Source organism: Orbicella faveolata, unplaced genomic scaffold, assembly GCF_042242905.1.
Source record: "Orbicella faveolata isolate gen_17 unplaced genomic scaffold, um_ofav_v1 contig_1, whole genome shotgun sequence".
Taxonomy (NCBI): domain Eukaryota; kingdom Metazoa; phylum Cnidaria; class Anthozoa; order Scleractinia; family Merulinidae; genus Orbicella; species Orbicella faveolata.
Genome location: NW_028301536.1, coordinates 29,504,294 through 29,515,470, shown reverse-complemented (window position 1 = coordinate 29,515,470; position 11,177 = coordinate 29,504,294). Strand labels below are relative to the sequence as shown.

Genomic DNA, 11,177 nt, shown 5'->3' with positions numbered 1-11,177 from the left:
AATTATTTCACATCGCTTTATTTCAGTTCTTCTCAATGCTCTGTTTTAAGCCCTGTTATACCTGTACGTACTCGTTTCCCAAGCAAAATGGCCGCACAAAAGTGGATACTTAAAAATTTTTTTCGCTCACGGTTATTTCGTCTTTCCGTGATTTATAAAATGTTATAAATGTGTTGTATAAAAAGGCTGCATTTACAAGGTTAGGCCGTGTTGTTTTCCTTGCCACAAGCTATTGTTATTGTTTTGAATGCCTTAACCATTACTTTGCAACGACAACACACGCGAAACCTCAAATGTCAATTAGTGCTTCCAGCGCAGTTCGTGAAGTGACATGTGAAATTTCTCTCATGGATCTCAGGGCTATAAAGTTTACTCGGGTTATGTGAAAGCCAATGATCGACGGCAGTAGAATGAAGTAAGTAACAACAATTTATTCAGAGATTGTCGGCTATTTCAGTGGAATAGGCAAGCGTTAAAAAAAATAATTTTTAAAAAATAACACAGGCGTTGGTGGAAGAGATAGAGCAGAGCTGTTCCGCAAGGGGTTATCAAAATATTTCTCTTTGCCAACCTGTTGACTGCTATGTATACCATATGCGTTTCTTGTTGAACACGATTTCGATTCCAAATCTTACCACAGTATCCAGTATTAGACCTTCGATTTGATACACAGAGGTACAGAAAGTTTCCAATTGTTAAATCGAAGCTATTGGAGTATATATACGCTCAAGAAATGACCTTAATATTTCAACATTGAACATTATTTATTTTCCGTGCTTACACTGGTGTCGTTCGTGTTTTGGTGCCATTTGACCTAATATCTTTCCGCCAGGCTTCATCCTTGTGCCGTGGAAGTTCTCCAGTTGGGTAATAATGCCTCACACCAACTTAATACAGTAATTGATGAATACTGAATATTGAAAAATTTTGTTTGTAAAACTATGGCCACAGTTTTAAGGAAATGACGTCCTCTGTAATGTACCAAAAATGGCATAATTGTTTCTTCGAGCACGCGTTGTTATCCATCTTTTGCACGACATAGATGTTTGAACTCAGTCACGGCATTTTGAGTCAATTCGGCCACGTACAAAATCACCTTTAAATTGAAGGAAATAGTAGTTGACCAAGACAGAATAGAAAAACACCAAAGAGATTTTAAACTATAAAGGGAAAAGGATGGTTAAGGATGGAGAAGATTAACACTTTTTAAGATGCGCAAACCGTGACGTAGCTTCTTTAAATATAATCTGTCTTTATTTCAAAAAGGAGTCGAGTGAAATCTAGTGTTCGAACATGCTCGCTACAGCCGAAATTACATGCCTGACTTAGAGATCTTTTATCCAAGGTTACAAAAAAGAAGAGCAACACCAATTTATTTTTCTTGAACATAGGAACGTTACAGTGCGATTATAGGCCATTTTACAGTTGCGAGCTCAGTTACCCGGCAAATGAATGCAAGCGATGCTGGAGGTGACCTTGGTTTGATACAAACCTCTCTGTTTTTCTCATTTAGATGCGAACTAGTCAGAGTCAGTTAGTATTAGAAGAACTTGACTTACACAACAAAAGCAGTGAGGTCTGTATCAAAACAACGGCACCTCCAGCATCGTTGCCATACAAAGGCCAGGTCACTGAGCGGACAACATGTAAAATGGTCTATTCCTACCCAGGCCACCCAAGAAAATTCTCTGTTAATTGACCCATGGTTTGAGTGTTAACAATATCAGAAAAGTTATTCCAAATTTATAGTAATGTGCAGCTTTCCTAGGTTGATGATTTGCCGGAAATACATTGTTAAACATACCAGATTTTCATTCGCAAAATCTCAAAACTTAAATGTGCCCAGCATTTTGTCAAGTGGTCTTCGTGTTGGAGTTATCGACTGTGAAGGAATGGAAACTACCCGCCCACAAGCCAATCCAACGGTTCAGCGGTCGTGCGCGCGAAATATCCTTCTCTCTATGGTCCTCGCCTCTTACGCGAAAATGACCGAAATTGAAATTCCTGCGTTAGGAAACATATCACATTATATCCGTTCATTTTTAAGGTTGCCTGTCATTACATGCTTACTGGTGATTGCACAGATTTCATGGGGAAAAGACGGTAAGTTTTCAACTAGAGTCTAAATAATCAAGCTCTGATTCCAGCATGTATAATTTACTACTTACAAAGCAGTTCATTATATAGTCATTCAAGGTTTTTATAAACGCGTTGGTTTTACATTTTTCACTTGTCACACCGACAAAAAATTCCTACAATGTGTCTGATGTGCTATCTCTAGTAAAAATACTGTCTTCCTTCAGCCAATCACATAAAAGATCATCCCAGTTATGTACACAACTTAAGCAGCTGTGAAAATAACGCCTGAAAAAATATTCAGGCTTGAACGGGATGCCAACTCATGACCTCTGCGATACCGGTGCAGTGCTCTACCGATTGACCTATCAAGCCAACTGGAAACTGGTCACGTTGTGAGGTTGTAATATACCCGTACATGGTGAAGAATGCAAGTGAATATATAAAAAATCTTAAATTTGAAATGCGGAGAAAGATGTCATTGCAGTTATGTACACAACCTATGGACTTTCGCGCCCAAAATGTTCCAACGTACAGATTTTTTTAAACTGCAATAAGGTAAAGATCAACTTTCGCAAAAAAGACCAAACACGTAGGGGAGCACGGTGCTCGTTTTTGAGATAAGGTGAATTGCAGATCAAGCGTTTTTAAAAGTTACGTTATTTTAAGACGATCTTAGCTTACAGCTATAAGCAACAAGAGACGCTATAATTCAACGCAACTAAGCCTATCAGGTACATTTTTGCACCTGATGTCTTTCCTTGAGGTAGAATAGGTCTAGAAAGAGAATACATGTTAATCTTACTCGTCCACATTCGAAGTAAACTTTGATCGCACGGGAGCAGAAAAGCCGAAACATTTGTAATTTTGAACATATATTCTCTGTTTCTTGTCAAAATGGAGCACATCAGTGAAGAAGTGATCTATGAAAAATAAAAGAGGGTGTCACCGACCATTTAAAAAATTAACTTGCAGGTGAACTTGACACAACCGGTACCAAGCCCTACACTTGCTTTTATCATACGGCTGATCTGATTGGTTCCCTTAGCGGTCCGAATTTTGCGATACGAACTGCTAAGATGGACCGCTCAACAATTATTTCAGCAAATTGCCTTTTCAGTTCATAACACAAAATAAACAGGTTTTTGGCAAGCAGAAGTCTTTTGACCTTTATGCCTGGAGGACAATTTCAGTTAAATGTTTACAAGAGCGACATGACAAACGAAAATAAATGCTAACCTTTTGCGCGCGTTTACCGAGAATACATCACGGAATGCATCAATTTAGCAACAGATTGCAAAGAGCCACTGAAATAATTACTTAAGTGAACTAGCTTTTTCTGTCCGTATTGGTCTCTTAGTTGCAGGTTTGTGGACCTTGCCTGCGGCTCGGTCCATAAACTTGCAAAAACCGAACTCGACCAATGTTGCGACACCGGTGCACTGCTCTAGCTATTAACCTGAGTTCATACATATACTTGCAAATAGTGAAGAAAGCAAGTGAATGTGTAGAAAAAGATCTTAAGTTTGTATGGTAGAGAAAGTTGTAATTATTTTTCAGGCGTTATTCTCTGTACATAACAGTACGATGATCATTTATGTCTATAAAATTTTTTGTCAATCAGATGGCAAAAGCTCTCCGAACAGTCAAATGTTATCTGGTTTACTCAACTTTCCCCGCATCCCCTTTTTCTGGCGTTCGTCAGTTCATGCCTTCTTCCGTTCGTTCGTGCAGTCGCTCACTCGAGCGTGCACTCGTTCGTTCGTTCTACTGCCTTCCCTATTTCCTTCCTTCCTTCCCTCCTTCTTTCCTCCCTCCCTCCCTTCCTTCCTTCCTTCCTTCCTTCCTTCCTTCCTTCCTTCCTTCCTTCCTTCCTTCCTTCCTTCCTTCCTTCCTTCCTTCCTTCCTTCCTTCCTTCCTTCCTTTCTTCCTTCCCTCCTACCTTCCTTCCTTCCTTCCTTCCTTCCTTCCTTCCTTCCTTCCTTCCTTTCTTCCTTCCTTCCTTCCTTCCTACCTTCCTTCCTTCCTTCCTTTCTTCCTTCCCTCCTACCTTCCTTCCTTCCTTCCTTCCTTCCTCACTTCCTTCTTTCCTACCTTCCTTCCTTCCTTCCTTCCTCACTAGCACTTCCTTCCTCCTTCCCTCTCATATAAGCCAAACCTAGTTGAACAGCCGCCACCAAAATGGTACAAACAATAAACATTTACTAGTAAAAATAGCCGAACGATATCTCATGCCGGAAAACGCGAGGCTAAAAAGTAACTCTTGAACGACAGTGGAATAAGTAAAAATCAAATACGAGATAGTAATTAGTGCAAATTTATATCGCCGGAAAAACGTTTTGCCGACAATGCATATTAAGCAAAACCCTTACCTTAATTTTGCAATGTAAAATCTCGAAGTGACTGGTGTCGGTGCAAAATGGGCGAATTTGAACGTCAGTTTTCAAAATTAAAACAAACGCGCTAGGCAGAAAAAGAGGTCCACAATCTGAAGAAGTTCGACGATGTTTAGGAATTGAAAACGTTGAATTTAATGCCACTAATGGGCAGCTGTGTCTTCTTTTGAGTCAAAATGGTATGCAAATGACTCTATCAATCCCCGGGAGGTACTACTGTTATTTTGTTTTTTCAATTCTGACTGGTTCTTTTGTAGCCTACGAACAGTCTAGTTTTGTAGTGACACTTTTTTTTCATGAATTCAGTTAGTTTTCAAGACATGGAATTTCAAGAGCCTGCATGTAAAATTCCTTCCTTTAATAAATTCTGCATGATCGATTAACTTTTTTTTCGCTTAGTCAAAAATGAGCAAGGTACTTGTTAGACTCCGGATGCACAAAAAACTCATGATTAAAATGAGAACTCAAGTCCTGTTTTTTTTCGTTAGTAGGCAAATTAGCGGTTTTTTGTTTTCGTTCAGATAAAAAACAAACCAAACAGCCTACTCTTAAGAGACTGGAGGACGCCATTAAACTTCACCGGGACGACAAAGGCCAGGCTGTAATAAACCCCGCTTTATTGGCTCTGTTCAGAGCAAGCAGTAGCGAACTGAGAAACAAAATTCAAAAGATAAGAGAACAACGCGACATCGTGACTGGTAAGCGAGTAGTTTACACGTCAAATAAGGTCATATTAACGTCAAATACCAAAATGCTATTTTACCTGGCCAGCCCGCTGTAGTTCTTTCTTCGCCTCTACCAGGGGCCAATTGAAAATCGCAGAACAAAAACTTAATGATTTACGATTAATTTTCGCTTTCACTAGTTTTATTCATATCCATCTGATTAGTAAAGAGGGAAATATTGTCCAATGGCAGATTTGCACGTTGTCGTCATTTGACTTCAACTACCGGAATTCCTTTCGTTTTTTCTTTATTATTTAAATTTCGAATTCCCAGTGGGCTTTAAATAACAATTGTCCTAATTAGCATAAGGAACAGAAAAAGTGAAGGATTCTGGTAGTTGTAGTCAAATGACACCATCATGCAAATCGCCTATTGAGAGCGAGTAGTTTTGCCCCTGATCAAAAGCAAATAATTGAAAAACACCTTCTTTTAACCAATCGTAATTTAGTAATTTCGCTGTCTATCTGATATTTCCAAGCCTGATTAAGCACACGTCTCTCACGCCACACTCTTAAGCACGCCGCTAGAGTCTCCTGCAATTGATCATACCCCTCCCTTCTGCAGGAGAAAAAGGACACACCTTCTTATTCGACCTTCTACTGAAGTCCAAGACGACTGTAAATAAATCTGGTAAATAATAAATAAATCTGGTAAATAAAGCCGAAATACCGGTCGATGTTAGACCACCTATGTACATTTGTGAGAAAGACAATGTTCAAAGTTCACATCTCGTTGAATACAGTTATTTCGATTATTGTAAACGACTGCGGAAATAATATTCCACGTTAAACAGATATATAATTTATTTCCAATGTACACATTGTTTTTATATAGATCCTTGTTTAAAGAGACGCAATCACATGGAAAGAGGCGCAAAACGTGATTTTGGAGGTAAGGGGCTACCGGAAGTTTTCATATTACTGAACTGGGTGTTGTAAACATTTTGGAGCTTTACAACAGAGAAAAAACCTTAAATCGTAAAGATGGAATAACTGAACATGAAGAGCAAGTCGTCAAATCCAGAAATGGTCCTAGTATCCTTACATGAGTAGTCCGCAGTCAAACTATTTCTTGAGATATCTTTAATTTAAAAGTGCAACAAATTGCTTCATCTTACAGACATTCTGCACGTTTCATAAGCTGAAAATAATATGCCTAAAAGCCGATAATTCAAAGGCTTGAGTTCTATGGAAAAAAAAAAAAATTCAGAGATGTAACACTAGTTGTCAAGTGCACTGAACTTCTTTTCTTTATTTTCCAGTTGTAAACGATACGTATGGATTAACTTTCACAGTTCCAAGTAAGTTGCCCGGTACAATTCATTAGACTAAATAAAGGAAACGTCACGTATACGTAGAATGAGAGGGGTTGAGTCGTTCATGTTCGGGAGCACTGAACATTTAAAACTCCTCTGGCAATCACTGGCAAACTGTTTAGTGACCCCTGCATGTTGCCGCGGGAGTGTTAACCGTACGATGGATTGCATCGCGCTAAGCATAGTTACGATACTCCTAGTCGCTTCTTGCAAAAGAAACAGGAATAAGCTGCGGTAGCGGAGTTCAGTGACCCATCAGTTGAGCCATAACCTACAACATTTTTCCTAGCTATTTTTCAATGGACCATGAACCCATATATTGACGTTTTTATTGCCACTCTTATTTTCAGCCACATCCAGTCCTATTAACGACGTTATCTGTCCCAAAGTAGCTGGTCTCCCGGTAAAAATTTTTCTTGGAGTCAAAACAGTAACAAATACAAAACCAACGACGGCCGCAACGACAAAAGTGACAGCTGCCACCCCTAAGCCAACCCCCGCCACTGCCAAGCCAGCAGTGGCTGCAGCAAACGCCGCGGCAGCTGCCAAAGCAGTAGCTAAATCTAAGGCAGTGCAGGCTGCGAAAAATGCCGTCGCTGCAGCAAAGGTCGCAGCAGCTAATGCCGCAGCAAAAGCACAAGCGGCTGCAAACGCAAAAAAGGTTGCAACAGCCAAAGCAATTGCCGCACAAAAAGCAGCTGCCAAAGCTAAGGCTGCAGCTGAAGCTAAAGCCCGTGCTGCTGCCAAAGCAATAGCGGTAGCCAAGGCTGCCGCTGCGAAAAAAACTGCAGCAGCAGCTCAAGCAAAAGCAACGGCAAAGGTGGCAGCTGCAGCCGCAGCATCGACGGCGGCTAAAAAGGCAACGGCTGCCAAGGTAGCGGCGAAAACGGCTGCAGATGCATCAAAGGCTCACGCCAAAGCAGCCAAACAAGCAGCACAAGCAGCAAAAGAAGCCGCAGCGGCAAAAAGTGCTGCTAATGTCAAGGCACAAGCAGATGCAAATGCTGCGGCGGCAGCAGCCAAAGCGGCAGCAGCTAAAGCAGCCAACACAGCAAAAGCTGCGGCAGCTGCTAAGGCGGTGGCAAAAAGTAAAGCAGCGATAGCATCTAAGGCAACGTCAGCAGCAAATAACGCTGCGGCAGCAAAAAGCCAGGCAGCAGCCAAAGCAGCTGTAGCAAACGCTAAGGCAGCTGCAGCAAAGAATGTGGCCGCCGCCGCCAAGGCGACAGCTAAAGTCAAAGCAGCTCAAGCAGCCAAAGCAGCTGCCGCCGCCAAAACAGCTGGTAAACCTACAGTGGCTCCAACATCTTCAGCGACGCCCCCAGCTTCATCTGCAACTGGAGTGACCACTGCAACAAAACCGACTGTGTCTACGAAGCCTGGAGCAGGTGTTACCACACCTCCAACCGTGGCTACCACTCCTAAACCAGCGACTACAGCTTCACTTACGAACAAACCGGGTAAGTGTATCTCTTTCTATTCGGTAGCTTTCTCGTCTCTGCTGTAAACATAGTGAAAAGCTCGAGGGATGTTCTGTGTAAGTATTACCGTGTAATACTAAAATAATAAGAGATTACCATCAGATTCGTCAGGAAGCGGATATGGCTTAAAGTTTCCGCCAATTAGTGTACTTGTGCTGGACCGAGGTCAAGCCAACAGATGCGGTGATGGTTAAATCCCCGTGCAGATTACAAATGTAGATGTAGAAAACCATGTAAACTCAGCCGTTTAATTCGTTATTCCTTTTTCTTTTTTATTTGGAAAGGTTCTCCTCAAAAATCGTTCAATGCAGTGGTGCGCCTGCCCAGCGCCTCACACAAGCCGGTGTTGAACAACAAAAATTCAACTCCGTTCAAGACACTTTCTAATAAACTCTGTAACGTGGTGAGTAGGCGACCTTTTGTTGATTTGAGTGTAACGTCTCTTTGTTTACGGAGTAAACTTCTTCCTAAAAGTTTAGATTTAACAATTCCGGGGATCAATATAAATTTATACAATAAAGAATTGTCAAATACTTGTGCGAAAATAGTTCGTGCAAGTCTGACGCGGCGTTTCGTTTCAGCCACGAGACTCTTCAGAGACCTTTCAGAATTAACAGCAAACTCGTTGCAATTGGGTATGGCGCTCAAAGTCGACCCTTGATTCACAAACTCTATATACTGCAAGTGTTATTTGAGAGATCTTGCAGAGACCAGGCAAAGTTGGAGGTATCATGCGTTGTATGATTGTAATGATTTATTTTTTGCACCACTTTCTATACCAGGTAAAATCAGCTTTAAAGGGAGGCAAGGCCGTAACCGAGTGCCGTGTTCAGAGCTTCCGGTAGGTGTCAGACAACGATTGCAGACCCATGTTAACTTGATTGTGTTGAGAGTTCCCACAAAAGTCCACGTAACAAACCGCATGCTTTGATAAAACTTAAGAGCTTTTCTGTGGACTGCCAGCATTTCGGTTTTCGGCCCTTCTAAGTTTTTCCCTGTTCGAGCAGGAGGCAGAGGGAACCTCCACTTGCACGACAAAGACTTGAGGGAAAGAGAGCAACTTACGCTGAATGCTCTGCGGCAAATAGACGGGTGCGTGAATCAAAATGTCACCCACGACACCCATCATTTTACAACGTCGGTCATTTAACAATTCGTGTTTCAATGTGGTGATCAAACGGTAGAAACACTTTTAGCAAACTATGTCGGAACCGCTTGCCAGACGTGTATCAGAGTTTCATTCTTACTAAGAACACGTTTCGAACACGTTAACTACTTTTTATTACCTCAAAACTAAAAACCAGCCTGCCAAAGGTCAATAATTAAAACATTTAATTACTACTGAGCGCTGATTTGTTGTTCTCTTGTATTTCTGATAGTCCTGGCAGCCTCTTGGTGGACTTCTACCTCAGATTCCTAAGCACCATACCTAACCCCGTGCAGCTATTTTTGAATTTGGTCAAGACTGGGTTCATCGGAGGAATTCCAGTTGATAAACTTCCGGGGAGATTATACAATGGAACAGGTGAGTTAAGGGAGGGCATATGCTATGTGACCGATATTCCAGTTCTAAATTGTTTGAATCGGCGGGTTGGAAGACTCAAGGAAGCTCCGTCTTCGTTTTTCATCCAGTGACAGAATCAAGTTTAATACCACCCTCTATATAGCATTGGATAAAATTATTGCTTTCAACATATGGATTTCAATCGAATGGCTACACACTAAGGCACTAAGGTCTCTCAAGCTCCCTGCACAGACTTCAAAGTTATAACCGCTTTACACAGCTTAATAAGCCACACTACAATGAACTACTGCTAAAATAATCACGCATCACCCTTGAACGTCATTCGGTAGCTAAGATTTCTCTTTGTTTTCTGCAGGAGTTACTTTCCCACCAGGATTCTCTGGCTGCAAACCCGTGGGATGTCCAGTCCCCTGCACCCCTCCTTCATGTAGTGTTGCATGCTCGACAGGGATTCCCTGTGGCTCCCCTGTTACCAGTAAACCAGCTGTCCCAACTCCTCAAGTCATCGTTGGTCCGACAATACCAGTGATTCCTGTGTCGTACCCATACCCTGCTCCGGCTCCAGTTTCTTATCCGGCTGCCCCACCTATCCCCCCAGCTGCCACCTGTCCTCTACAATGCCTTCAGCAATCTGCACAGTTCTGTCCTTCCTACTGCTCCCTGCAATGTTGTAGGCGATCAACTTTACCTTCATACGTAGGAAAGAAAAGCAAAGTAAAGAGAGCGAACAATGTTAAGTCGTCTCGCAAATTAGTTTTAAGGGAAAAACACATTCGTCGTAAATTGTAAACCACGATCACTTTCCCCCCAACACGGGAAGCCAGACCTGCAAATGTAGTACCTACAGAAATTCCATCTGGAAGAAATTTCAGAACTGCATTAAGTAACTTGTAATTATATTCTTTACTAGTCACTGTTATGTGACGGAACGACGAATAGGAAGCAGACAGCAGATGTACCCTTGAGATGATATTTCTAACTTTGCGTCTTTAGTAATGAATGGATTTCAATGTGCGATGTGATATCGACGCTATGAGAACATTGTATGATCTTTTATATTAGGGATCGACCGTACGTGATGAAGAACTGAAAGATCATAAAATCTGGGTATGCGAAAGCAAGAAAACAAATTATGTCTATAGGCCACCATATGTACTATCCGCTGTCGTTGATTTTACATCTTTATTGTCAAGTCCCAGTTTATATATAGATTTAACGCGATATATATTCCCCTATGGAAAGGTGGACTATCAGAGAACGTAATCACGCACATCTTGCCAATTAACAGCTGCGTTATTAATAAAGAGATGTGAAAATGATGCACTGTATGGCTGCTTCAGAGACGACAAACCTTTCTCCCGGGAAAGAGTCTTTCAGAATATTTGATAGCATTCGAAAGAAATCTTTGGTAAAAAAAGAAAACAAAACAAAACAAGAACAACAACAATAAAAATGACTAACAAACAAACAAAAGCAATGCGCGAAGGGTCAGAAATGAATACAACTGTACCAGTAATGGGTCAAAAGGGAAAGACATCGGCTAGCAGCATGCATCAACTTAGCATTCCAACGGTGCCGGCCGTCATTTACGTACCTGTAAAACCTGTAAAACCTGCAATCCTCCGGCTCTCAAGTTGATATTATCCCGAAGAGTGAGAA

At 41.4% G+C, this 11,177-nt stretch overlaps 1 protein-coding gene across 3 annotated transcripts; it reads left to right on the top strand.

Moving 5' to 3' along the window:
* Positions 1-102: 102 nt before the first annotated feature.
* LOC110052862 (uncharacterized) lies at positions 103-10,837 on the top strand. Of its 3 annotated transcripts, XM_089271280.1 has the most exons (10): positions 103-415; positions 2,048-2,103; positions 4,994-5,170; positions 6,032-6,088; positions 6,459-6,497; positions 6,863-7,972; positions 8,278-8,396; positions 8,776-8,834; positions 9,373-9,518; positions 9,874-10,837. In XM_089271280.1, the coding sequence occupies exons 1-10, from the start codon at positions 393-395 to the stop codon at positions 10,305-10,307; spliced, it is 2,220 nt and encodes a 739-aa protein (XP_089127406.1). In that variant the 5' UTR covers positions 103-392; the 3' UTR covers positions 10,308-10,837. The 3 variants fall into 3 exon arrangements, with proteins under 3 accessions (XP_089127406.1, XP_089127402.1, XP_089127413.1); XM_089271276.1 differs by lacking the exon at positions 103-415 and having other exon boundaries at positions 1,936-2,103; XM_089271287.1 differs by lacking the exons at positions 103-415; positions 4,994-5,170 and having other exon boundaries at positions 1,936-2,103.
* Positions 10,838-11,177: the final 340 nt, after the last annotated feature.

Coding starts and splice junctions, on each gene's coding strand:
- LOC110052862 (XM_089271276.1), top strand. CDS start 1,962: ATGGTCCTCGCCTCTTACGCGAAAATGACCGAAATTGAAATTCCTGCG. Junction 6,498..6,862: donor ATTAACTTTCACAGTTCCAA/GTAAGTTGCCCG, acceptor TCTTATTTTCAG/CCACATCCAGTCCTATTAAC. Junction 8,835..9,372: donor TGCCGTGTTCAGAGCTTCCG/GTAGGTGTCAGA, acceptor TATTTCTGATAG/TCCTGGCAGCCTCTTGGTGG.